The sequence below is a fragment of the Scophthalmus maximus genome, chromosome 2, assembly GCF_022379125.1.
Source record: "Scophthalmus maximus strain ysfricsl-2021 chromosome 2, ASM2237912v1, whole genome shotgun sequence".
NCBI classification, from domain to species: Eukaryota; Metazoa; Chordata; class Actinopteri; order Pleuronectiformes; family Scophthalmidae; genus Scophthalmus; species Scophthalmus maximus.
In genome coordinates, this window is record NC_061516.1 from 25,699,969 (window position 1) to 25,727,490 (window position 27,522).

Genomic DNA, 27,522 nt, shown 5'->3' on the forward strand with positions numbered 1-27,522 from the left:
CTTATACTTATGTCAAGCTGTCAGGAAACTCAACACCCTCCCTCCCTCCCTCCCCTCGACCTCCAAGAACTCTGGACTCTGTATATATGTACATAGCTTTTTGTAAATAGTTTGTTCCTGTATTTTCTATACCCTGTGTGATACTGTGCTGCTGTGACAATTGAATTTCCCAGAGCGGGATGAATAAAGTTTATTCTATTCTATTATTAAATTCAATCTGCACTCTATGTCCTTTATATTTCTCAATTTATTCTATTTATTTAGTTTCCTGTATATTTCACATACTGTACAGTATTTCCCTTCTATTGCACATTTTCAATTTCTTTAGTTTTTCTACACCGCGTTGTTTTGCCTTACTCGTACTTTTGCACTATTTAGAATTTATTCATTGTATATATTACTTAACTTATTTTTTTTTTCTTGTACTATTGAACCGTGGGTCCGAGCAAAACGGTTTTTTCTTTCTCAATTTCTCTGAACGTCTGAATTGACAACAAATTTGACTTGACTCGTGTTTTATTTTGAAAAACCCACGAGCGGAAACGCGAGCGGTTCCGTCGCCTGTGTTGACAGCAGCGCCGTCGCTTTTTCCTTTTTTTCCTCTTCCTCTAACCTCTCTTCCGTTCCTCCCTCTTTTCTTTCTTTCCTTCTATTTAAAAAAAAACCCCAAAACACGCCGCCGCGTGTGCGCGCGCGTCTGTACAGTATGCGTGCGCGAGGGAGTGTGTTTATGTATTTATGCATCTTCGGTTAACGTGTCGGAGGTGTTCGTGTCCGGGGGGGTTACGTCGCCGCACTCGCTCCCGCAAATGAGAAGAGACGCAGAAGATGGAGCTTCACATTCTCGAGCACCGGCTGAAAGTGGCGAGCATCGAGAAGGAGGGCGTCCAGGTGTGCACGCACGGGCTGGTCAAGCTCGCCTTCCTGGCCTCCAGGACCAGGTGCGTGACGCAGTCGTTTCTTTCATCGTCTCCTCGCCGGCTGCTCGGCCGCTCACCGCGAACTGACGCGGCCGCCCGGGCTTCCGTACTTTGTGTTAGTGCTTCAGAAAAACAAGATGCGATGTGTGTGTGTGTGTGTGTGTGTGTGTGTGTGCGCGCGCGCGCGCGCGTGTGTGTGTGTTTGACGTCTGTTGCCACCAGTTTCCAGGCCTGTCCTTGTTTTTTTGCATGTCCCCATCTGTAGCTCTGGGCCGACGCCAGCCGGTGTGTGTGTGTGTGTGTGTGTGTGAGTGAGAGAGAGAGAGAGAGAGAGAGTGTGTTTCTGTGTGTGTGCCTCTATGTTTCTGTGTGTGTGTGTGTGTGTGTGTTTCTGTGTGTGTGTGTGTGTGTGTTTCTGTGTGTGTGTGTGTGTGTGTGTGTGTGTGTGTGTGTGTGTGTGTGTGTGTTTCTCTGTGTGTGTGTGTGTGTGTCTTTCTGTGTGTTTCTCTGTGTGTGTGTGTGTGTGTGTTTCACTGTGTGTGTGTGTGTGTGTGTTTCTCTGTGTGTGTGTGTGTGTGTGTGTGTGTGCGCTTGTGTCTGTGCGTGTGGGTGTGAGTGTGAGTGCGCGTCTCTGTCTGTGTGTGTGTGTGTGTGTGTGTGTGTCTATCAGGAATATTATAACCATAACCAGTCAAACTTGTGTCCTGCACAGTGAAGTGTGTGTTCACTCCTTCCTTCAGGAAACATCTCCTCTCTTAAGGCTGTGACGTGAAGAAACAGGCCCCTTTACACCTGTTCTCTTCTTCTTTTTCATTCCACTCGCACCTCCGGTCTTATTTATTAATATTGGGCCGTGAAGCCAAAATGAAGGTTCACGTCACTTCACTGACTTGTGTTATTTACGACAGGTCAAAGTCAGTCATTAGCCCGAGTGTGGCAGTGGCCTGGTAATCAGCCCTGTGCTGAGTTACTGATAAAACAGATTACTGATTACAAGACGTGTGCTCAAAAATTACACCCCCCTCTGGGTTTAACTAATATGACCGTTGGGCGGAAAACACAAACCCCTCAATAATTAATTGTGTAGTGATATGTACGGATTTACTTGAATGCACCACGCCAGGTGTGTCGCAAAGGTGGTACGTCAGCTGTGCGACGGTGAGCCGGGCAGACGCGTACCGTGGCTAGTTGCGAATGCTAAACCTTTGGAATAAATACTACGCTAAGACCAACTCCACTGCGATGGTTAACGTGACGAATTGTCTGGTTTGTAACAATGTCAAATTAAAAAAACGTCCAGACGTTGTGTCAGCAATGGAGGATGAAACTCTATTGTTTCATCCTGCAGTTTGACACCAGCTTTAGCCCCAGTTAGCACAAGCGCTTTGTGTGCGGTTGAATATTTGCGTTCCTCGCGCGAGTAACGTGAAAATTTGTGTCGCGTTCGTTGTGAACGCAGCATTCGATTTCTTGTTTTCATCAGCCAACAGTCCAAAACCCTAACCCGAGGTCATAACCTCTGCCAACGCCTGGAACCCGCGCCCGGATGTATTGAGTTCTTCCCAGGCCACACCATCGGTACAATTTTCCAGAACATTTCTGAGGCGTCTGGGTCGATCATGAAGGAGGTGTCATCAAACACGCTCGCTCGCTGTTTATCCTCTGGAGATTCTCCGACTGTTTTCACGTCATCTGGAGATTTGACCGGGGGCCAGGCAGGAGAACTTCCGGAAAAAAGTTCCGGAGCAAAATTTGCATTCAGGACAATGTCAGGAATCCAGTGCGAGACTGAAAGCAGCTCAAGTGAGGAAGTAAACGAATGATGTGTGGTTTTTGCTTTTAAAACCAATTAGGATCATAGCATCAATGTAAATACCCCCCCCCCCCCCCTGCGTGGGGGTAGTTCTTCAGAAAGAACAGGAACCTTTGCGTGACCCTGACCGAGGCTGTTGATGATCGTTGTTCATGGCTGTTGTAGTGTCAGTTGTTAAGAATTGTCGGAGTCGCCCAAGGTCAACCGTGAATGAGCGTTGTTTTTGAGTTACATGAGGTCAAGTGCGAAAGGGTTTATTAAACATCCTGGGGGAGGGCGGAAAGACAGGATTTCAGGTGGGAGGGGGAGTGGTGTTGTAGACCTCCTCTCCTGTGGAGGGGTTAGTTTCTCCACTTTGACGTAGACGGCCTCCTTCACTCTCCTTCAAACCACCGGTCCTCCCTGACCAAAGTGTGCAGATTGTTGCCGTGGACGGAGTGTCTTCCACCCTTCAGCTGTAGGTAAACTGCTGAGTCTTGACATGAGTGGTTGGATTCCAACTTCCCATGCGTTTTCATACTTAAAGCCATGGGTATATTTTGGTCCCTGCCTTTTCTGCCGTTCTTCAGCAGATAATAAACCAACAGAATGTAAGTTCATGTTTTCCTGAAGTTGGTCCCGAGTCTTTTTCCGTGTTTTTGTCAGATCTTGTGATTTGATACCGTACAATCCCTAGTAAATGTTGGGTGATCTTCCCTCTCAGTGGATGGATAACATAATGAACCCTCTGCGGTGATTTGCTGTCTCATTTTCCAATCTGGACAGGTTTCGTCGAAGAATAAAGTGTGTCATTATGTAAATCTCATAATGACGCAATCGTCATTAGAGGAGTATTATCAGCTCAGGCACAAGACAAAAAAAAAAAAAATCCAGCGATTATCACCCTAATGTCTTCGCTCTACAAAACAGACGGCGAGTCAAGGTGACAGCTCATTTAATTCCAAGAGAAAAATGCTGCTGTTTCCATGGAGAGCTTTGCCCAGAGTCTTTCTGTTACTGCGCTGTCGCTCTTCACACCTTTCAGCCAAGTACGAAGTGCGACCATTCAATAGCATCATGGCCTGTAAAGAATGTGATTACCACAGGAGTGTTGTTGTGCACTGGCTTTTTCCAGGGCACCGCTTTTTCTCCTGTGCTAAAGAAAAGTCTGCTGGACATGATGTCAAGCTGGTTTTGCTTTTGATAAAACAATATCCCATACTGTCTCTGAACTTTTTCTTGGTTTGGTGTGGCAGTTTTTTTTTTAGTAAAGGATGGTTGTTACAAAATGGATGCCCTAATTCGATAAGGAACACAGAAACAGTTAGGGAAGTGTGAAACTCGTGTTTTGGTACTCTTGCTGAAATGATATCTTTTTACAAAAGAGTCTAATATAAAGATCAACACGTCTCCGTTTCTTGCAGCAGTATAAAAATGATACAGGTGCTGCCATCTTGTGTTTCGGGTTGTCACTCGGACCCATTTGGTCGAAATGTCAAATTGGCTTAGGAAGTTTCCTAAATCTTGAAGTGACCCGGAAGTATTTCATCGGCAGCCATGATAAGAGCTGTTCAGTGCTTCGATGCTTCCTTTCCTTTCTCTTTTAGCAAAAGGTACACTGGACCTTCATATGCGTTTTCCATTGAGGTCAAGGAATACTAAATAGGAAAAAGACGATAGGGAGGACAATCCCAATCTACCCAGAGTCTGCGCAGTAGTGATCGTGGTGGCGATATTGAGTAAAATTGACAGAAACTGCCTTTTTGTTTGACATATTGTTTGATTTTTCTTTTTGGGTTTGGTCATAATCCCATCTGCTGAAATGGAGGAGTACGACCTATACTGCAGCCAGCCACCAGGGGGCGATCCAGATGATTTGGCTTCACTTTTGGGGAGCTGTCATGTCGTCCATCTTAATATACTGATAATAAAAATATGAACATGTGTTAATACAAAACCAACCAAACCTCTCCAATTTCAAATTCTGTCTGGACACCACTGCACAAGAACTTTAATAAGATAAAATTAAATGTAGGATAATTACATTTATGATTTAATTCAGGAACCATATTGTGGAAAAAACTGCTTAAAAAGGCCCAAATGTTGTTGGTAAATCTGAAAATATATCTTATTAATTATAGTAGGAAATATCACCAAGATCAAAGACATGTCTGCTGGTCATTGAGATTCCTCTCAGCTTTGTTCTGGAGCGGTTTATATTGGAAGCAGAGCAGCAACGTGCTTTATTGAGGACTTTGACATGAGCCTGATATTCAATATAAAATGATAAGGGAGACGTGTACTGTTGCTCGCTGCTCATCTTTCATATGAATCTGTCTCTTTAATTATGCAAACAGACAGTTTGATGTGAACACTTCAGGGAGCAGGACTGACCCGAGACATGACTGATGAAGTCGAGCTTTGGACCTTTTCTTATGAAGTCATAAATTCGTGAAGTTGATCTGTCCGCTCTCCTTTTTTTTTGTCAGATGCAAGTTTTTCAGTTTGACGGAGACTCCGGAGGACTACACCATCATCGTCGACGAGGAAGGCTTTAAAGGTGGGCCTCGCTTCGGCGGATCTTTTAACGTCACTGTGGCAACCGTAGATCGGGGGCCGGCAAGAAAAAAGATCACATTGTGTAATCTCTCCCGATTCTCGACGGTTCCTGCGTTGCTTCGGCGGTCAATGTTTGAGCACACTTTGTCATTATGGATGTGAGGCCGAGCTCCTGCTCGCTTGGGTTTCGTGGTTGGCTGAGTGAGTGAATCCGTGTCATTACACACCCTCGTCCAGGGTGACCCCTCCTCGGTTACCCTGGAGACCACAGGCTATTTGTTGCGTAACTGACTCAGGTATTTTTTTTTCTACTGGTGACTGACTCCGAGTGTGTTGGGGCCTGTTTTCTATTCAAACGTAGCCATGAAACATTTTCTTAACTTCCAAAAGAGACTGAAAATAAAGGATTGATAAATAATTGAGCCAAGTAGTTATTGTAGATATTGATATTGCCAATCAATGTCAATCATTTTCACAATCCAGCCCATTTAAAGTACATTGAAGTCAAGTTTGATATTGAAGATAGTGTTGATGCTGTAGGATTGTGGTAGTAAAATGCTATTAGAATATTATTACAAATCTTTATTTGCTTTGCAACAAATGATTCTTTTCATTGTCGATTAACCTGCTAATAATTTCCCGTGTAACCAACTAATAATCCTCGGAAGTAGAAAGTAGTGGTAGAACAACTTGTCAAAGCCTTTAAATTACTTATTTTATTTTGACCAAAAAATATTGAATCTACTCTTGTATATAATATATATATAATATATATATATATATATATATATATATATATATATATATATATATATATATATATATTATATATTATATATATATATATTTTTTTTTAATCTGTCAAAGATGTCGTTATCAAGAAAATGACATGACAGAAATGTAATTGAGGCGTGATTTTTTTTACTTTAACCATAAACTTTTATCATAAATCAATATAAATAAAAAGAAAATGCAAATACAACCAAAAATATAGAACTTGAATTAGAATTTTTTTCTTTTACATGAAATGTAGACATAAATTATTTTTTTTTGTTTTGCATTTTTGCGTCAACAAGTAAAACCCCTTATTAGAATCAATTGGTTTTTTTTTAACTTTATCTCATCAAACAGAAGTAAAGAGTTAAAGTCTGGAGCTGCTGCTCTGCCATTGACTCTAATATAAGGATGATGATGTAATCAATTTAGTAATAATAATAATAATAATAATAATAATGTATTTTCTATAATGGCAGTTGAAGGAAATATGATCAGAAATAGATCTCAAGTGTCTCAGTGAAGCAAAAGCATCAGTATAAACGATGGAAAACAGGAAGTAGTACTCATGATTTAGTCATTACTCTCGGCTCATTGCTCACTTTGACTTCCCCAGTTTTTTTTCTGTTTATTCCAAACTGTAGCTTGCAAACATCAAAGACTCGAGTCAATAGTTTCACTATAGATACAACTGTGAGTTGTACTTTTTGTGTGTTGAGCCAAAATCATAACTTAACCGTGTGACAGATATGTGGAATCCACTTCACCTCTCTCTCTCTGTCCGTTCCCAGAGCTGCCGCAGTCGGAGCACATCAGCGTCGCCGACGCCACGTGGTTGGCCCTCAACGTGGTGTCGGGGGGCGGCAACGCCTCCAACTCGCAGCCCATCGGCGTCACCAAAATCGCCAAGTCGGTCATTGCGCCGCTGGCCGACCACAACATCTCCGTGTTCATGCTGTCAACGTATCAGACGGACTTCATTCTGGTGAGTGGGGATGATGACGTTCCGGTAGGTGCAACATGATCTCAGAGCACAGCAGACACTACCACGCCGGTCACATGTTGAACCAGATCCTGAAACTATCTCTCTGTGTGGCAAGTAAGCCTGCCATCAGAAACGGGGTGCCACAGGGGTCGATCCTTGGACCAGTGCTGTTTACTTTATACATAAATAACAGGATTCTGCCCAACCAAAACTTCAGTGTTCATTTCTTCGCAGACGATACCATTTCATACGCATCGGGTCGCACTCCCACTCAAGCTATCACACATCTGATAACAGCCTTTGATACTTTCCAGTCAGCACTTGTTCATCACAGACTAGTTTTAAATACTGAAAAAACTAAATTCATGGTTTTCTCCTCAACCACTACAGACCTAAATTACCCACCAATTAAAACATTTAGTGGCACAAATATTACATCAGTTGAATATTACAAATACTTGTAAGGAATTTTATTAGTCTCACTATATCCTGTTGGGTTTGAAAAGCAGGTTTATTTGTAAAGTACATTTTAACAACAATCACATGGGACAGAAAAGACAAAGACAGAAGAGACCATTAAAAAGCAAAACACTATAATGGAATAAAAAACAGATAATAAAAATCACAGTGCACTTTCAGTGATGGTGGTTACAAGTTCACCGTCTGTGTGTTGCTGTGTAATGGATGAAATAAAATGAATGAATTTTCTTATAGCTGCTTCACAATAAAAGCCTTGCTGGGTTTCACCGGATGAGCGCTTTTAATGTGAAGCTCTGGGACAGCGGCAGGAAAATCTTGTAGATAAGAATTACAAACAGTGAGGCTGGTTTATATACAGTACATTCATCGTTTCCTGTGAATCCCACTACTGTACAGAGCGATACTTAGTTATTGTTGTTAACATATTTAATGAATCGCAGATAAATGGTTTTGTGTTTGCAGGTGGCACTAAACACAAGCTGTGGTCGTATGTGTTCAAGAGATTCGGGTTCACAACACGCTGTAAAAGTCACCTTTTTTCAATCTATTATGCAACGATTGTTCACGTCCAAATGCCCCGACATGGAAAAAAGCAATAACCTTGGATACGATGCAACCTTCCGCAGCCTCACTTCCTTTTGATTTAGGAAGTAATCCCCGCTATATACCGAAGCATTTTCTGCCACAGGGAGTCTTTTTTTACTTTTTATTGAAAAAGACAGGCTGTGCCCAACAGCTCCGGCATTTTTATGAAAATGGAAAAAAGAAGAAGGGAAAAAACCCCCCCTGCGTTTTGACGCTGGTAATCTTGTTACATAAAGGGGATCAGCAGCTCAGCCTCCTTTTTTCTGGAATTCCAGGTATCATTCCCTCGCTCCGGTTCCCTGTCGCGACGGCCGGCTGCTCCCTCCCACCATCCTAATTATTGGTGTATCAGATAAAAAAAACACCCACCGCCCGTCTTCTTCGTCTCACACTGAGCGGGGTTGTGTTACAGGCCGGAGCAGACGAAGAGACGGAGCAGCTTAAGATGTGTGGGGTTGTTGTTGTTGTTTGTTTCCTTCCTACTGTTCAGCTCTTTTGTTACATAAAGCAGTAAAACCTGACCCAAATGATGAATGCACTCATTTAGACGGAGCCACAATATCCACACACACACACACACACACACACACACACACACACGCACACGCACACACACACCGGATAAAGTGCGGTAAAGACTCGGTTAAAAAACAGATTATATTCAGGTTAAGGCGATGCAACGGTTTCTCAAACGCAATGCATATTTTGATGACGTCATTTTATGAAGTTGTATGTCGTCACTTGTTTTGTGGATTTTGTCTTGTCGTCGTCAGGTTCGAGAGCGAGACCTGCCGATGGTCATGCACACGCTGTCTTCCGAATTCACTCTGCTGCGGGTCGTCAACGGGGAGACGGTTGCTGCGCACAATCTGGGAGTCACCAATGGATTTGTAAAGCCAAAACTTGGTACGGTGTGATTGTTTACATGAGGGAAATTGTTTCTGTATAGAAGCAAGAGTTTGAAAAACTCAAACTCAAAGCATAAACATTCAAACACTTCCGTGACCCCTTAGCCTCAACCAATGGACAGCCAGAAGGCTAGTGGTAAAGGAAATGAAGTAGTTCAAACTTAAATGCTGCGTTCACACCAAACGCAAAGTGAATTTTCACATTGGTTGGCCGGGGGATCATTGCTGGCGCTGGCAAACGCAACCCACAAATATCCGCCCGTTCTCTTGACAGACGTGGACGTCGGTGATGCCAACGCTAACACTCTTTCGGGACATGGCGTTACGCGAATATTTCACTTGTGTTCAAAAATTTCAACTTGTGTGCGAATGTCGCGAGTCTTTGCAGTTGGTATGTGAACGCACCATAATGGTTGAAGAATATCCGCACAATGACATTAGTGCTCTACAAATGCAATTTATTATTATTATTAGTACGTACAAAGTCGGTGTAAAGACGCGAGTAGACACAAATTTTTGCGTGACGCAGTGTCACGAAAGCAAATTAGCATTGAGATTGTATACATGAACAATATAAACATAAATAATCCAGGCCAAACATGCGCGATAAATTGTGACTAGGGCGGCAACTAACGATTCTTTTAATAATCAATTAATCTCTTGATTATTTTCTCGATTAATCGATTAGTTGTTCTGTCGATAAAATGCTGAAAAATGTCAATCGCGTTCCCCAAAACTCTAAGTTATTCATTTATTTATTTATTTATTTATTGATTGATTGATTGATTGATTTATTTCGTCCACACACCAAAGATCTTCAGTTCACTGTCACAGACGAGCAAAGAAACCAGAACATATTCACATGTAAGAAGCTGAAATCTGAGAATTTTGAGATTTAAAAAAAAAATAAAAACTACTTGAACCAATTAATCATTTATCAAAATAATTGCAGATTAATTTAGTAGTCGATAACTAATCGATTAACTGTGGCAGCTATAAATTCGGCATGAAAAGTTGCGCTGCGCTTGGTGTGAACGCTCCACTTCTTGTACAAGTTGCTCTTGAAGTCAAGCTCATTCTCCACCTTTAACACAGCGGCTTTGCAAAAACATGTAGCGAGACTTAATGTTCCTTATTGCCTTTTTATAGACGTTTCATAAAGTTTCTTCCTTTTGTCTTTGTTTGTTTTGTCCTCCAGTGCCCCGTCCCATCATTCACCCTCTATCCAGTCCCAGCAACATGTTCTGTGTGACCAGCCTGGACCCAGACACTCTGCCCTCCGTAGCCACTCTGCTCATGGACGTCATGTTTTACTCCGGAGGGTAAGAATCCGCTCGTCCAATATTATTTTTCTAAAACACAAAGGCCTTTTAAACTGAGGCACCAGCAACTCCGAGCAGAAAATGAAAGTATTTACTGTATGAAACCAAGGATTCTTTTTTTTTTTTAAATGTTTCATAATTTTGGTTGAAGGAATTTTGACCGAGAGAAATGTTTTCACCCAAAGGAAGATGAATAAAAGAAATCCATTCATGTGTTCATCATATTTTTGTTAACATCTCAAGGAAAACCAAAAAAAAAATTGGATTTAGAGAATCATTACACCGATCACATGATAAACGACACCAGGCGGTTCTAACTGTGTTGTTTAATGCGGGAGATGTCACATTATAGCAGCTCATTAATCCTGTACAGTATGTTTCCAACTTTATTGTGTTTTCTTCTCGAAAAGCACGATGGTTAAAAAAAACGCTGTGGTGTCACATTTCACAATTAACAATTCATCCTCTTCTGAGAGCAGATCCAGCAGAGTTTAAAACTTACATAAGAATGGATTTGCTCTGCTCACGTAAACAGCTTCAACAACAACATCTTGTTGACATTTATGTCTTTCACTGTTGCATAAGTTACTTCCCCTCCCCCTTTTTTTTCATTTTTTTTTAAACACACCATCTGCCTCTGGCTGCAGATTTGTGGTTTATGTGTGTTCCGGTCGTGCCGCTTTGCACCACCATCATCAACAACAACAACAAGATGATTTCCTGGAGAAGCATCTTGTTGTCGTTGCCATGCGTCACCGTGCTGTGAAGACCGGCGTTGTGATTGGCTGACAGTGTAATCATTGATCTGTGTTCCACCTCAGCCAGACCCCTTTTGCACCGAACAAAAGTAGCAGGCGGCGCATTTGGAGATGCCCCCGCAGTCCGTGCTCCCGAGACCCACCGCTGTTTTACCTGTTGCGATTAAATAAGGGTTCATTAAGAGTTCACATTATCTTACCTGCTCTTGTGTATAAAACAATACGTGTCATTAAAAAAAACACGCAAGAGATTTTCATTAAAACTGTTATGACAAAGTAATGTAACCGATGCTTGATGTTTTGTAGTTTAACCATAAACTTGATTGTAAATCACTCTCAATCTAAAGAAAACACAAATACAACCAAATATATTGAACTTAAAAAACCCATATTTTTTCTGCATTTTTTAAATTTCGCCAAATAGATTTTCATATCGGAAAATATGAACAAAGATACTGATATGACCGTGAAAGGCTTAGATCGCGCTTGGCTCCGGCGACAGTGGATTTAAAGTTTCCTGCACGTGTTCAAATCTCAGTTCACATTTACAGATTAATTTTACACATTCACAAATCTTAGTACAGATTTTAAAATGTGATTACGCGCACACGGATTGAGACGCTGCCACAATATTGGCCAATATAATTTGTCTAGATACGTAGCACGCCAGCAATGTAGTCGAAATCGGCAACAATGTCGACGACGAGCCTCTTGATTCACACGTAGCGATTTTTGCCTCAGATTTGGCTCAAATCTGGTCCTTTTATTTATAGGCGGGTTACAATTTGCCAGCGAGTGAAAAATTGGGGATGAAAATTAACTACACATAAGTGTGGCTGGTCACAGGGTACGAATTTTTTATTTATTTCTGCATCACCAGTCCAATCACACCAACGTTTATACAATACAACCAAATATAAAGAACTTAAACATATAAACACATTTTTTTTTAAATTGTACATCTCTTTTCTGCATTTTTTTAATTCTGTAAATATGAACCCATTCACAAATTTCAGTACAAATTTTCACACAGAGTGAGATCCAGTTTACTCAACTCTCCACACACGAAAAATTATGTTTATTTCATCTGCTCTTGTGTATAAAACAATAATCGAAATCGACAGCGTGTCGACGACGAGCATCTCGCTTTGGCTCAAATCTGGGTCCTTTTATTTATCGGCGAGTTCTGAAATTTGCCGGCGAGTGAAAAATCCAGGCTGAAAATTTGCTAAGTGTGAATAAGACATAAGTGCAGTTGGTCACAGTGCATGGAAAAAAATGTGATATCTGAACCACGAGTCCTAATCAGGTGACGGGTGACCGGGCGATGTCCTTTCCATTTCCCCAGGACGAAAGAGACCGGAGCCTCCGGCGACGACTCCAACCACATCCGCTTCTTCTCCTTCTCCCTGATCGAGGGCTACATCTCGCTGGTCATGGACGAACAGACAACTCAAAGGTGGAGTACAGGAAAGAAAGAACCCCGCCTTGTGACGCAGGCGGTCGTGAACCACGCTTGTTTCGTACGCGGGGGACGTAATATGTATGACTGTTGTTTAAGGGAGCGATTCGTTTGTTGCTAAGCGATAGCGGAGCGGTTGGGCGCCACAGCGGGTTCCAGGCTGACTCATTTATTCTCCCCCTTCTTTTTCACAGTCGACTCTCTAACTAAGCAGAAAAGGCTTGAACGAAAAACACCTGAGCAGCTGCAAGACCCCATGTGGTCGCTCCACCATTAGCACATCTTAAATGAGGGGTCTCTCTCTCTCTCTCTCTCTCTCACTATGTGGGTCAGTTATGACTTTGAGGCTTGTAAAACAATAATTGGACCAAACTTTCATTATATCTTTTTTTAAAAAGTTCATATTGTGTTCGTGCAATGTAGCAATGTAGGTCAGTGTTGTCCCCACGTTTACGTAAGACCCTCATGTGTTGCCTTATAGGAATAGGTCACCCATTTTACTCTCTTATCAAAGTGCAGGGAGTTGGACAGCGGGGACAGAAGTTACCTGCTGCTCCTGTTGCCGGGCGATTAAGAAGTTTGCTTCTCGTGCCGCGCGTCCACGCGGTAACTGTGACTGTCATGAGTTAAACGCCAGCGAAACGCATTAAGAGCGAGGGACAAGCTGAAGGTCGCGACCCTACGGTGGCCCCGAGCGCTCATTGCACTGCAGCTTCGGAAAACACATGCAAATAGACCGAACACACGCAAACTAAGAAAAAACATCTTCATCAACGCGCGACAACACGCGCGCAGCATTTTAGAAAACGCGCTTCCTGTAGTGACCGTCAATTTGTTCTGTTTCCTCTCAAGGTTTCCAAACAACGTCCTCTTCACCAGCGCTTCTGGTGAGCTTTGGAAAATGGTCCGCATCGGGGGACAACCTTTAGGATTCGGTGAGATTTGGGTTGTCGTCGGTTTTTTTAATGCAGAAATTTACCTAAAATGTGACAATAGATGATATTTTGGGGGGCGATCACAGCGGTTCAAGCGAGTTCAACAATCTGTGATGTTTTTTTCTCTCCTGCAGACGAGTGTGGCATCGTGGCTCAGATATCAGAGCCACTGGCAACAGCTGACATTCCAGCTTACTACATTAGCACCTTCAAGTTTGACCACGCCCTGGTAAGAGAGAGGAAGTTAAAGGGATAGTTCAGTGATTTTGAAGTGGGGTTGTATGAGTTACTTATGCATAGTTAATATGCATATCTTATTATATTTTATATTTTTAAACCACTGGTTGGATAAAACAAGACATTTTTAATAACGGCGTTCAATAAAAGAAAAATTATTTTAAAAACCGACGATTATCGGCACGGCTGCTGTCGCGCGGTGATAAAAGGCTCTTGTGTGTTTCCTCCAGGTTCCGGAAGAAAACATCCAGAGCGTGATCGGAGCTCTGCGGACCGAGAGCGCGGCGCAGTGAAGGAAGAAAAGTTCCAAAGTCACTTTGCGCTCTAACGTTTGCCGTGTCCACAAAAAGGTGCCAAGAGCTTATTTAGCCGTCGACTGTGGACGGACTCGGAAAAGAAGGACGAGGTCTAAGCACAGAGTGAGGGTGGAGTTTTAGTTTGTAGTTTTTTGGGGGGGGGCGGGCGGGGGGGGCGTGACAGTGTGATGGGGAATCACCTTCGTGACTTGATCATCTATCAGTTTCCCTCAACCTCTCCTCTCCCCACCGCTCTGGTAGTTGTTGCTTTAGTTCACCAGACTTCAGTTTCTTTTCCTCCTTAAAGCTGCTTCTTCCTCCCACTCCCCGACCCCCCCCCACCCCCGTGAGCATCAATACTGTATTAGTCACATGATTCCTCTTATGGTAGGATGACGAATGTACTCTGGAAAAAAAAAGAAAGATATATATATATATACATATATATATATATATATATATCTCTCAAGCGCTCCATTTCTTTTTCTTTTTGCTTTGGATTTTGTTTTTTTTTGTTTTCCCCCCCACAGGTCATTTTCTCAGTGCCAAGATGTTTGAATGACTGAACTGATGCCTTTTGTCAAAATACTACTCATGTGCAATTGAAGGAGACACTTTTCGGAGACAGTCGGTGACGACAGACGAGCCTGGTCGAGTAACATATGGTTTGTCGTCGTTGTTTTTTTGTTGTTGCTTTTATCAGATGTTCAACAGGTTTTAATCGCACGGGGAATTCCGATGCTCGGTTCTGGTGAAACATGAAGTGACTCCACCGAATCTTTATGCGGAATTCATCTTTGATGAGTTGTATGCATTCGCGCTGTGAGCAGCCCCGGTCAGCGGGTCACACACAATCAGCCGGGGGAAAGAGAAGTTTTTAAAACAGATATTTTCATGTTATTTGAATCTATAATTGATTTTTTTTAATTGATTCTTATGGCGGGCTCACGCCAAACACGGCGGGAATTTCTTCGTGCAATGAGGTTACAAGACAAAGACGCGGGATTATCTGTCATTCACTTGAGTTGAAATCTAGCAAAATGTTTGTATGATGCAAGGAAACAAAGGAGAGAAACCAGTTACTGTAGCGTTGAGATCCTCCCGCCGCCGCGTCCGATCGAAGAACGGACGGATCTTCTTGGGTTGCGTTTAATCGACACGTTGCGTTTGGTGTAGAAGCAGCGTTAAACGGGCGCGCACACTTTCTGCGACATTAATCAACGGCGTCGGATTTGCACTCGAGAGTCTGATTAGTTTATTCAATGTATAATTTCATACAATAGAAAATAAGAGTCCAGCTCGTGAGAGGATCACACAGCACTCAGGACTCACCGTCACTACATTACTGATTTAATACTCAAGTCGTCTCGGACTTCGTTCTGATCTGCACATCTGCAAACTCGCAGCTGCTGCTGCTCTCCATCACTTAAACCTTCCGACACTAAGATGATGATGCTACTGTCACACTGCACTGAATACGTTAGCGACCACTACGAAATCAGCCGCCGCCATCTTTAACGTCCACATCGCAGATTCAAACTGAGCAAACTTTTCAGTTCGTACAATTTCAGTCCTCTTTAACGAAGAACAACAGTCACACAAAACAGCTGTAGCCTCTTTTGTCTTCTCTTATATTTCACTAATTAATCTTTAAATACATTATATAAATAAGTCACTACACTGAACAACGTTCTTCAGGCACTCGCACGTTTAGTCGTCAAAACCACTAAGCTGTTTGTTTGTTTTATCATTTTTCAAAAGTTTCGATTAAAGCGGCGGAGGAAGAGACGAAAGTCAAAGTGGTTTCACACGATGAAATAAGTGTAAAGAAAAGTCACAATCATATTTAAATGTTAGTGTAATGAAAAAATGTAGGTAAAATAAAAAAGCATAGAAATTAGATGAATATGCCGCAGATGCAAAAGGTTTAAAACAAATGATCAATACAAATTATCCTCAGTTGCCGTCCGACGTCAGAGCTCATTATTGGCTGCTCATAGTTAACGGATAAAGGATGAAGAAGGTGTGATATAAGTTGCTATAAGATATTATAAAATATATATATATGTATTTATTCCCTTTCTTATCGAGAGGACTGATGCCACCGTCACGTCCGCGCGTTCCCTTTGCAGCCGGAGCCAGGAAGTGATTGACTTAGCTTAGCTTAGCATTAAAAACAAAATGGCCCCGGGGGTGAACGGTAGCCTGGCCTGGTCCACAGTTACATACGATACAACGACAGGAGTCTCTACACTAAACAGATCAGTACGTTGTGTTTTGTTTGATTCCTCTCGGCACAAGCGGAAGTGTTGAAATGGACATTCGCGTGGCGTCCGCGTGGCGTCCGCGACTTTCCCGTGGAAAAGGACAAAGTTGTCCGTCAATAAATAATTAACACTAAGTCAGAGCTTTGATTTTGTGTTTAGTCTTTTCTATGGCCGATCGCACAGTCAAAGTTCAGCCTCTGCCGAACGTGTGTTTCCCGGCGACTGTATCGATCACGTTGCTCACGGCGCGAAGCCGCAGTGCATCAGACCTGAGGATGATGTCTGCAATCTGAAGTATGCCGATGAATTTACTGTACTTCAACGATGACACGTGCGAAGCGTAAGCTACGGTTCACGCCGGGGGGGGGGGGACGTCTCCCTCTCCGAGCCCCCGGTGGACAGAACGTGGAGGTGTTGAAGGTGAAGCTAGCCCCGCCCCTTCCCCCGCCCCCCAGTCTGCACTTTAACACAGGCCCCGCCCCCCACAGGCCTGCTGTCATGATGTGAAAAAAAAACGGGGAAGGGCCGTCGACTTCAGAGAGATTCTGTCCAGACGGGGAGATTTCTGTTGGTCTTTAAAGCATTTGGTGATTATTTTATTATTATTATTATTATTTCTTTCCTCGTTCTTTGTGTGACGCCTAACAGCCGCCGGTTCTTCTGATCAGTTCACGATTAGTAGAAAAGACCTTGTATTTATCAGTGTTAATACGTGAGGAGGTGACATTTCTTCTGATTCCATTTCAAGGAAAAACGTCTCGAGCTTTTCAGTTGGAGCTTCTCGTGTGGAAAAAAACAAAATAAACAAGCTTTTCATTTTTTGAGCTTCAGTTTCTTGTTGCTGTCTTTGTCTTTTACTCGCCGTCCTTCTTTGATCCAGATCTCTCATCAACAGAGTGGTGACATCTCCATGCATTCTCTGTGATGTTCTACTCGTATTGATGCTGTTTGATTTAAAGCGGGTCAGCGTTCGTCGTCTTCGCCTCTCGAAAATGAAGAATGTATTGGTTCCAGAAAACAAATCGACGGGAACACAGATTTACTGTAAACCAAAAAAACAAACAACCAAAACACTTCATTAACATTTTGCCAATCGTGAGAAGTTCTCTTAAAAAAAGAAAATCAATTTGATTTGTAAAGTTAAACATTCCTGGTCCCCAGGGGTTGTTTCAGAACGTGTCATATGCCGCTCGTCAGATATCGTGTGTTGTTGCCCAAAGATTGCAGAGTTTTTATATTTTATTTTAAAACAAGCCTCGAGGCCTTTCTTTCTTTTCTTCTGCCGCAGTAAAGAGTCATACTCTGGTTATGGCTTTATGATGATAAATATATTAGAGCTGCAACAGTCGATCGATTAGTAATCCACTACAAAATGAATCGCCAACTATTTTGATAATCGATTAATCGGTTCAAGTCGTTTCTATGAAGAATTTCAGAAGATTTCAGCTTCTTACATGTGAATATTCTCTGGTTTCTCTGCTCCTCTGTGACAGTGAACTGAATATCTCTGCGGACAAAACAGAACATCTTCTTGGAGTTTCGGGGAAACACGATGGACATGTTTCACCATTTTTTGGACCAAAACAACTAATTGATTAATTGAGAAAATATGAACTGATGGTTAGTTGAAGCCCTACAATATGTTTATACAATGTTTATAACAATATCTTTAGCTATCATCAGCCGTAAGCTGCTGGCCAAGTGAGGCCGCGGCTGCAAAAACCCCAGAGTGTGTTGAGTCCACTGATGCAGGCACCTGCCTTTTGTGTCCGCCACTGGACTGGACTCTGTCGGACGATGCAGAGTCCAGTGGCGGACAGCGGGGGGGGCGACAGGTGTATCAGCTGTCGGTATTATTTGACCTGAGTCAACAAAGCGAAGGGAACAGTCGGGTCTTTGTGGCTCGGCTCACTTCAGGGAGGAGGAGGAGGAGGAGGACGGGGGGATGCTCCAGCTGAGGGGTTAAAGGAGCAGACGTGGTATGTTAGTGTTGTCCCCTCTTCGTGATCATCTTTCTCCTTATGTAACCCCCCCCCCCCCCCCCCCTCCATCCCCCCCGCCGCAGTTCAACTCTTCTCGTCAAGCAGAGGCCTAGTCGGTCGCCTCCTCGCCTCCCGCTCGCAGCCGCAGTGAAAAGTGGCTTCATCCACACATTGTCGACGACAACGGCGCGTGTCACAATCGCGTTGGCGCCGCCCACCGGTGTCACATTACAAGACTCCTGCATATCAAAGCTGCAAGACGTTCCAGCGACAACACATCACGTTGCTTGCTGCAGCTGCAAGTGTCCGTCGCGATGCCTCCACCACAGGTTGGAGTTCACTCAGTGGTCACTCCAAAGGGACAGTTCAGTGATGGGGTTGTATGAGCTACTTATGCATAGTTAATACGTGACCTCATGGAGATCAGCGAGGTCATTTAACGTTACATTTCAGACTCACGCTACTTCCACTTCTCCTCCAAACTCCGTTAAATGTCATCGCTGATCACCGTCTCCACAAAGTCAAATATTAACTATGCATAAGTTACTCATGGAACCCCACTTCAAAATCACCGAACTGCCCCTTTAACTTTTAACATGGAAATTCTACGGAGGCGCTGAACTGCCCCAGTGGAAATAAAAAATGATTCTCGCTACAACAAGAAAGTTTCGTGTTAAAAGGAGATCCGTCACGCGTCGTTTGCATCTCGTCTGGGAGAGTTGGAGGCCGAGGACGGAGAGACAAGTCGAAATCTACCGGAAGAAATGTGTCGCCAAACATTATAGGAAGCGAGTCGATTTTTCTTAAACGACGTGCGACAGATCTCGTTTTGACGAGAAGATTTATGACGTTCGAGCGAGAAAATTATTTCATTTTGACGAGAACATAATCACGTTTTAGGCAACATGAAACTTTCTCGTTATGACGGGAAAAATATGTCGTAATAAACCATATATTTTTATATCCACCGTGGCAGTTCAGCGCTTCCGTAGAGATCAAGTATCAAAGTTGGCATTAACAATGCGCCCATCTCCATGACGACAGAGCAGGAGACGGTGGCCACGTCTCCATCCGAATGTACTGTAACTTTTTTTTTCCAGAAAATATGGGCAAAAGAAGTTGCTCGTTAAAATTGACGACGCGCTTGAACGTTAAACCTCGTCGTCTCCACGAGGCGACTTCTTCGTCGTAAATACATAATCCGCATTCTCTCGGGGGTTTCCCCTGGAGTCGTCACGGTGATGAACGGCCCGGAGGAAAACATCCCACGCCGACTTCCGCTCCATCCGCTGCACCGCAGGAATCAAACGGCGGGAAATCATCAGTGCGGTCACGGTCAAGTTCAGTCCAAAGAGACGATGAGGAGACGATTTATGATTATTAACGATTACGTTGCAGCTCCTCTGCAACTTTCTCTTTAATATCTCAACTTTGTCATCAAAGTGCCTCGAGACGAAATATTCATGCAAATAAAATGAATTGAACTTCTTGAAGGGAACGAGATCGGACTAAAGGAACACAAAGGTAAATATTAATTTATTATTCATGTGGGTTGATGCTTTGCCTGTGGGACAAATTGTGCATTTCCGCTCAGCAGAGCCGCAAAGCCTCCGATGAAAAGACTCAATGTAACAGCAACGAGTTGGTATTTGGTAAAAGTGCTTTTGGAATTTGCAGTGGCTGGATTTTTAATGTGAACAAGTCAAATTCTACTCTTTAGACGCAAAGTGATTCTGCCTTTGCACTAAGAGTGCAAAACACTGAATAACGACCGATACCACAAAATGTCTCTTAATCACGGCCCCAAAAGAATAATGACGAACATAATGAGCTTGTTCAAATTACAGCAGCTTGATGCGTTTTAGACGACGGAACTTTCAGGCGATTTTTTTATGTCGTCCAGGAATAATATAATAATAATATATAATATATAATAATAATATTACACTGTAATTGAACCAGTTTGAATTAGAGCCTCGTGGAGTCCCTTCCAGGAAAACCGTATATTTATATAAATACATTTGTTTTCACATGATGCTTAAATGTTTTAATGTTGCCGCCGATCGCTGTAAATTATGTTGACATAGATAATATTGTTCATGGTCGTTTAATCTGCAGTTTAGTCCATGAAACGGACGTCTTCAAACGCCTCGTTCTGTCCGACAACCTTCCAAGGTTTTGATCTTGTAAAAACGAAGAAGCTGCGACCAGCGAACACCTCTTCATTTCTTTTCTCTTTCTTTTTTTCGGGGCAGCAGGACGGGGTGAACCGCGTCGGTGACGCTCCGCTCGCCGCCCGACGTCACCGCGGGACGCGAGGGACGCGAGGGGGCGTCGCCTGTGGAGAGCAGCTGGTTTCATGGCTCCAGATTCTGCTCCCTGAGGCGACCGGCCAAACGAGCGACGACCTTTTCATCCACCGCTGGGGACGGACGAGGCGAGCTCACAGGAGGGACTTCACCAGCGCCACCATGTGGTCAACGCCACATGCTACATCCACCACTTGCCCCGGCACAGTCACCTGGGAGAACGATGACACAGACGAACACGACACAGTCCAGATTTAGCAACATGTACAGTCAAATAAATATGTGGTTGTAATTGTGTTTCATTCTCTTGTCATAATAATTTATTTCGTTCTTTTCAGTGTTATCCAAAATATATTTTACAAAACTAAAGATTACACCTATAAAAATTCAATCCTTTTTTTTAGAATTTCTTTTCTTTTAACAAATCAGATGACAAATCAATTATACATTTTTCAATATAAATCATCATAACTTAGCACAAATTTTTCTCAATACGTCCATTTCATTATATTTTTTCTTTGTGAATTTTTTCTTTAATTGAAAAAATATTTGAGCAAAATTTTAAATCATTGTCCAAAGAAATATTCCACCGTTTCACTCCACGTGCAGAAATACACATGTGCTGTTGATATTAGTGCATATGTACGTTTTCCTAATTAAGTAGAATTAGTTATTATTTATTTACTTTTTTAAGTTTAAGGTTAAACTGTAAAATATCAAGCCTCAAAAAATAAAATTGTCGTGATGGTTTGCCAACGACATCTTAGGAATCATTGACAATTTTTTCGAATATATATACATAAGTGGCCGATGTATATATGGACAATGTTTTACTCCCTAATCAGAATCAGCCAGGCTCCATTTTACCTCTCTGTCTTTATTAAATTTATTCGTGAGTTTGTAATTTTTTCTTAAGCAACCACACAAACTTTAATTTCAAAAAAGTCATTGAAAAAAAAACTTCCAGGCTCAAAAAAAACCAGTGCGCTTTGTTCCTCTTCGCTGTCCATCGACTGCACATTTGACTCTTTGTTTGCAAGAAAAATATTGACGCGGTGTCGACTTACTCTCCACGGGAAGTACTGGTCGTCTCTGCTGCCGATGCCCAAACAGCCTCTCACATTCTTCCCCCAGACGAAGAGCTCGCCTCGATCTGCAAACGCAAAGAAAACATCAGAAGTCAACGCCGCGGGGCCGAGCGCCCGCCGAGCAGCTGCGGAACCATCGTGTCTGAGTAACACAGAGTATGATGGAAAAATTAAGATGACAACTGTCTCACTACAAACACAAAAACCATTCTTACCCGTCACTGCAGCGAAGTGGTTGAGGCCGCACCTGATCCTGGTGACGGCGACCGAGGGGTTGAACTCGGAGCGTCCGAACAGCGAGGGGGGAATCTTCTCCGGGGTCGACGACTCCGACAGGTTTGGGCCTTTTCCAAGAATTCCATATCCCCACACAAACACCTCTCCTTTCTCTGGAAAAGAAAAAGAAAAGACAAGAGACACACAGATCAGAATGAGATATTAATAAACAATATAAACAACTGAAGAAACATGAGAAGCCAGAGCTGTCTTGATCGTGTAGACACGAGATCTAAACCGTCTCGTCACGTGCGTCGGTGCAAACTGACCGTTGAGAACGGCCACCTGCGTCCCGCCGCACGCCGCCTGGACCACGTGTCCGCAGCCTTCCAGAGGAAGACGTCGAGGAGAGTTGATCTGAAAAATCGTTAAGATAAAAGATAAACATGAGTTTAGAGAGAGAGAGAGAGAGAGAGAGAGAGAGAGAGTGTGAAGGACATAGTCACTGGGTCCAGAAAATGTGCCTGAAGCCTGTATTCTCTGTACTGACCAGCAGAGGGCGACTATATTAGAAAACGACTCTACTTCTCACTTGATTCATAACGTCAGTAAACATTTTTCCTGAGGAGTTTATGGTTGAATCTCTAGTTTCAAGTCTTCATTTTGTGAATTATGTTTTCTCATTTTGATTCAAATACACGATAAAGCACCGCAGCGTTGAGGCGGTGTGATTGACACCCAGTCGGTTGCCGGTGTAGGTCGGGGCGCGTAGTGGGCGAGCTCTCAGTCAGGCCCCACCCCCAATTCTACGTCTGGTTTAAAAAACCAAGACGGCGCCGGTCAAAATCAAAATCGACAGCTCACAAACCAACGGGCGACGTCACGGCGGGCTGACGCTTGAACTTGAATTTGTTTTTTCCTTGATAAATTAATCCATGTCGAAAAAAAGATCTAAAGAAAAACATTGAGAATTTTTTTCAGATAAGAAACGAATGTACAGCTAATTATTTCGTCCTTTTCCTCCGCCGCCTCCTCGGCATCAAAATGTTGACATATAATAGCTTGAGTATTTGACTGGCGGCTGCTGTGAACTGATCCGCCTGACGACAGATGACTGACGGGTGGAAATAGAAACCGACAGAACCGTCAAGCAGCCTTCAGTAAAACAGTAAAACAACTATTTCGGCGGCTGCACAGAATTCAAAACGTTCCAGGAGTCACCGCGGTCGACACGTCTACCGGCTGCTCGTGGGCGACAGCTCCCCTCACCTGCGTGGCCTCCGTGACCGAGGACAGCTGCCGGTACTCAGAGTTGCCCCACCCGAACAGCTGCCCGTCCGTGGACACGGCCAGGCTGCAGTCTCCGTACGTGTTGACCTGCTGCACCTGCACGCCGGCCAGGTCGCCGCCCACTTCCACCGCACTGGAGCTGACGGCGTGGTGACCCAGACCTGGCAGAGACGACAAGGGCTCGTTCTCCGTCACAAACCTCAGAATAAATACCATGTGTAAGGTTTTTAATATGAAATAATGTGTGGCTGTTCCAGTGAATGCACCGACCCGTCTGTCCGTCTGCGCCCCATCCACACGCAAACACTTTCCCCGTCTCGGTGAGGAAGAGGCTGTGGTCCTGCCCGCACGCCACCTGTACGAGAAGCGCTGATCAGATCCCGCGTGAATGATTAAAAACAATATCTACGAACACACACACACACACACACTCCTGCGCTCACCTGGACGACGCTGCTGTCGAAGCCTCGGATCCTGTGAATCATGTGACTGCCGCTGTTTGAACACGAGACAAAAGAGAACAACCGCTCCGTCAGTCGAGGACGAGAGCGGGTCACATCCGTCCTTTAACATCCTGCTCGTTTGGCAAAAGAACGTAACTCGCCGACCAACAGGAAGTCGGCCATTTTGAATTGAGCGTGTAAATCTGGCGCACAATTTTTGGACATTTTCGCATCATCGTACTTTAACGAACTCTCCTCCGACAGATTTCACACGAGCAACTTCAAATTGGGAGCTTAAGATCTGCGGATGTTGTGACTGAGGTCTTGAAACATCCCCAAAAAAACTAAAGACTTATCAAACAAACTCCCAGATCAGTGAGATCTTGAAAACCACTGCTGTTCTGTGCAATGTGCTTCGGGACAAACCTGTAGACTTCGTCTTCCACTATCCGCCTCCCACACTGACCGTACGCGTTGTTGCCCATACTGAAAACTAGGGAGAGAAAAACACAGCAGTCAAATATGGTTATATTTATATTCATGTGAAGCCTTGTTTATGGATTTTTCTTTTTGTGTTTGGTTTTCAATGGGATTACAATTCGACACATGGAAAAACAACAGAGTCTGAGAAACAACTAACAAACGTTTGAAGTTTGTCAGGATACAAATCATATTCCCCAATCACGCATTCTTTTCTTTTGTCAGGCCAAACTGCAGTTAGTCATCTGGGCAAGTGCGTCAAAGATTAAACATCACTGGACCTTTGACAAATATCTAAATGGTGATTTAAAAAAAAAATTCCATAAAATTTCAAAAAACTAATTAACGTAACGAGTGTTGCTTTTGGAACATCTGTATGCTAATATACCGAATTTCACTGATTTTCAGTGCGAGGTGCTTCGAGGAAAGGTCAAAAAATGATGTACGCTAAAAAGAAAGGCAACTCAAAAGTTACAGAATCTCTGCGGCGCCGCAGTCTCTTACCTCCCTCTCGATCGGTGAGCACCAGGGAGTGAGCCCGGCCACACGCCACCTGAACCACTCGGGTCTGCAGAGGCTCGGCGAGAGGCAGAGCCACCGGCGACGGCTCCAACACGTAGTCGTAACTCTTATCTGCGGACAGGAAGTGAGAAAGGAGGCAGGACACGTGCTGTTGTCATTAAAAGGGTTTATGTCTCAAAATCTCTCTGATCTCCATCAGAGCCAGAGGAAGGTCTGCCCCGGTCCCTTCCTATACACTGATTTTTGGCCACTTGGGGGCAGCAGAGGAAGCTCGAATCCATTGTTCATTTTTACTGGTGCAGCTTTAACGTACAAAGTTCTGAAGCTAAATTAATCGGAGCAGAGAGAAGCAGCATCCCTGGTCGTAGGTGTCTTACGGCGGCTGTCCTGCGTGCGCTGGAAGCCCAGCTGAGAGTCCTTGTTCAGGCCCATGGCCCACAGCTTGGACGCGTCCTTGGTGGAGGAGGAGATGAGAGTGAAGCCGTAGCCGCAGGCGGCAGAAGAGATCTGCAACAGAGTGAAGAGTCATCATAATAACAACGGTCTATAATGTGGACGTGGAAGATGGAAGATCTCGTGATGCTGTTTCAAACCAATGTGTTCATTCCAATAAGTTGATAAGAGTAAACTTATCCTCATCAATAAGAATCAGATGTTCTGGAAATAAAATACTTTCCTCTGTCATATTAATAAGTTTATAGTTTCTGACGGAATTGTTAAAATGACTGGACCTGGTTCATTGCTCAAGGTCATGTGACGTCCATCAGCAGCCGCAGCAGCCAAACAATGAATAAGAATAATACCAGTATTGATCAAATATTTATCAGTAAATTAATCAATAACACACTTTCTAAGCTATCGTGTCTTGACAATGTGTCTGCGAGGCAACATATGAAATCATGTAGACATAAAAGCCTCTAATGTGATATTTTAATTCTTAATGTTTTTTTTTATTAATTTCTTTTTCATATGGTCCCTGATTAAAATGCAAAATAAAATCTGGCATTGTGGGTGAAATATTATACTTTTTTTTAACGGTATCAGTACTTTGCATTTAAAAAATATAGTATATTGTGTTTGTCTCAGTTAGTGAGAGTAACTCAGACTGTGCAGATTGTGAATATGAATATGAAATTTGACGCAGCAGTTTTTATTCCAGAGATGATTTTTTTGTTTGTTTCTTTACCTGCGCTGCCGTCTCCAGGCGGTAAGGGGTGAGCTGGTACTTCCTGGGCTTCTTACTGCCGCTGTCCGGCACCACGAAGCTGGGGAGGCCCAGGGCCCCGGTGAAGCTGAAGCCCCACACGAACACCTTGTGGTTGGGTTTCCTGTGCCGGCCGACGTACTGGAACACCGGATCACTGCTGCTCTTCTCCCGAGGACCGGAGGCTTTACTGACGGTCGCATAACCGCAGAGCCGAAGCCCCGCGGCCAAGTGTCGACAGCTCGGACGCACACGGGGAAACGCCATCCTGTGGACAACTGATGAGAAAATAACTGGTTCAGTTCCTCTATAATGTTTCAACTTTCATAAAAGAGCTGCCACTGTTATTATTATTATTATTATTATTATTATTATTATTATAATTCCTACTAATAACAACATAATTGTAATGTTGTGATTTGGCAATATACGAAGTAAACTGAATAGAATAGAATTGAATAAAATAAAGACATTATTATGATATTTTAACTTGAAATATATAAAAATAAACGACACTATCAATTATTAACTTTCAAACAATTTGGTTTCAATTAAATTAAGTTGTAAAAATTACAACAATAGACATAAATAACACATTTTACAAATAAACATGTATATAGTGTAACAAGGAAAAAAACGGTCTGTTTAAATGAATGAATTTACGTTTGTAAGACATTAGACGTTCTGTTAATACGAGGACAGGTTAACGACTCCAAACTCTATTCGTTAACCTGTCAACTTAACGTTTTCTTAGTATTACGAACACTAAACATAAAATAATTGGAGAATCTGAAGACACCAGAGAATCCTTAGAGTCTGTGGATACATTCGGCGTAGAGCCAACCCGCTAAGCAGCTCTACAGTTTTAACTGAAGATCACTAATGTCGTAAATGAACAAGTGTACGCTCGCTAACGCGGACTAGCTAATAGCTGCCGACATACGGGAAATGCAAGTGACAGGACAGCTAGAGCTTGAAATTACCCTTGAATAACTTAGTCTTATGTGTGTCTGGTGAATGCCGAATTGGAGAAGGGGTCCTAATCATCCGTTCAAGTTAATAAACAATGTCCTACCTGAACAAATATTTTGACAATACTAAGTTGAACATTAAATTGCCGGTAATGTGAATTCAGTTTCTCCTTGTGTTCTTTTCTACCACATGCAGCCGCCGATCGCTGGACTCACCTCCGCTTCCCGCTCGACCGCGGTGTTGTTGTGTGTTTCACGGGCTGAAGAACAAACCGTTAAATACACACGAGCTGAGACGAACCAGCCGGAACTGTACAAATGTGTTTCAATGTCACTGCTACGCGTTTATTTACGTTACACTGAGCTAACTCCGGAAGTGGAGAACTATCCCGCTGCAGTCCCCATTCCGCTGGGTGTCACAGCATTACATGGCGCCACCTACTGTACCGGAGTATGTACTGCATATTGACTTCTAACCACGGACGGATGTGTGCTTCAGGGGCCCTGGGGCAAGTTGCTGGGCCCCTGAAGCACACATCCGTCCCCCCCCCCATCTCTCTCCCTCTCTCTTCAGTGTTTTTCATATTAATTCTATATTCTTATAAACAAAAATAGTTGTGTAGGCCAACCCGGAAGTTGCCAGCCAATGGGATTTGGGATTCTTTGGCCGGCTGTGGCTCAGGATGTAGAGTCGTTCATCCACCAGCCTGAGGGTTGGCAGTTCGATTCCCAGCTTC

General features: G+C 43.2%; 2 protein-coding genes across 2 annotated transcripts; one reads left to right on the forward strand and one right to left on the reverse strand.

The window, feature by feature from the left end:
- The first annotated feature begins 565 nt into the window (after window positions 1-565).
- On the forward strand, window positions 566-17,110 carry castor2 (cytosolic arginine sensor for mTORC1 subunit 2). The gene is made up of 9 exons (XM_035625577.2): window positions 566-941; window positions 5,202-5,272; window positions 6,837-7,030; window positions 8,869-9,001; window positions 10,202-10,325; window positions 12,432-12,542; window positions 13,398-13,480; window positions 13,615-13,709; window positions 13,948-17,110. Exons 1-9 carry the CDS (start codon window positions 829-831, stop codon window positions 14,008-14,010), a joined length of 987 nt encoding a protein of 328 aa, XP_035481470.2. The 5' UTR covers window positions 566-828; the 3' UTR covers window positions 14,011-17,110.
- A 2,669-nt stretch (window positions 17,111-19,779) lies between these two features.
- rcc1l (RCC1 like) lies at window positions 19,780-27,189 on the reverse strand. Its single transcript, XM_035625576.2, has 12 exons — window positions 27,002-27,189; window positions 25,797-26,092; window positions 24,988-25,117; window positions 24,593-24,721; window positions 24,035-24,101; window positions 23,609-23,660; window positions 23,436-23,520; window positions 23,145-23,326; window positions 22,205-22,292; window positions 21,875-22,048; window positions 21,639-21,724; window positions 19,780-20,783 (listed from the first exon to the last, which is right to left on the reverse strand). The coding sequence occupies exons 2-12, from the start codon at window positions 26,079-26,081 to the stop codon at window positions 20,706-20,708; spliced, it is 1,356 nt and encodes a 451-aa protein (XP_035481469.1). The 5' UTR covers window positions 26,082-26,092; window positions 27,002-27,189; the 3' UTR covers window positions 19,780-20,705.
- Between the last annotated feature and the right edge of the window lie 333 nt (window positions 27,190-27,522).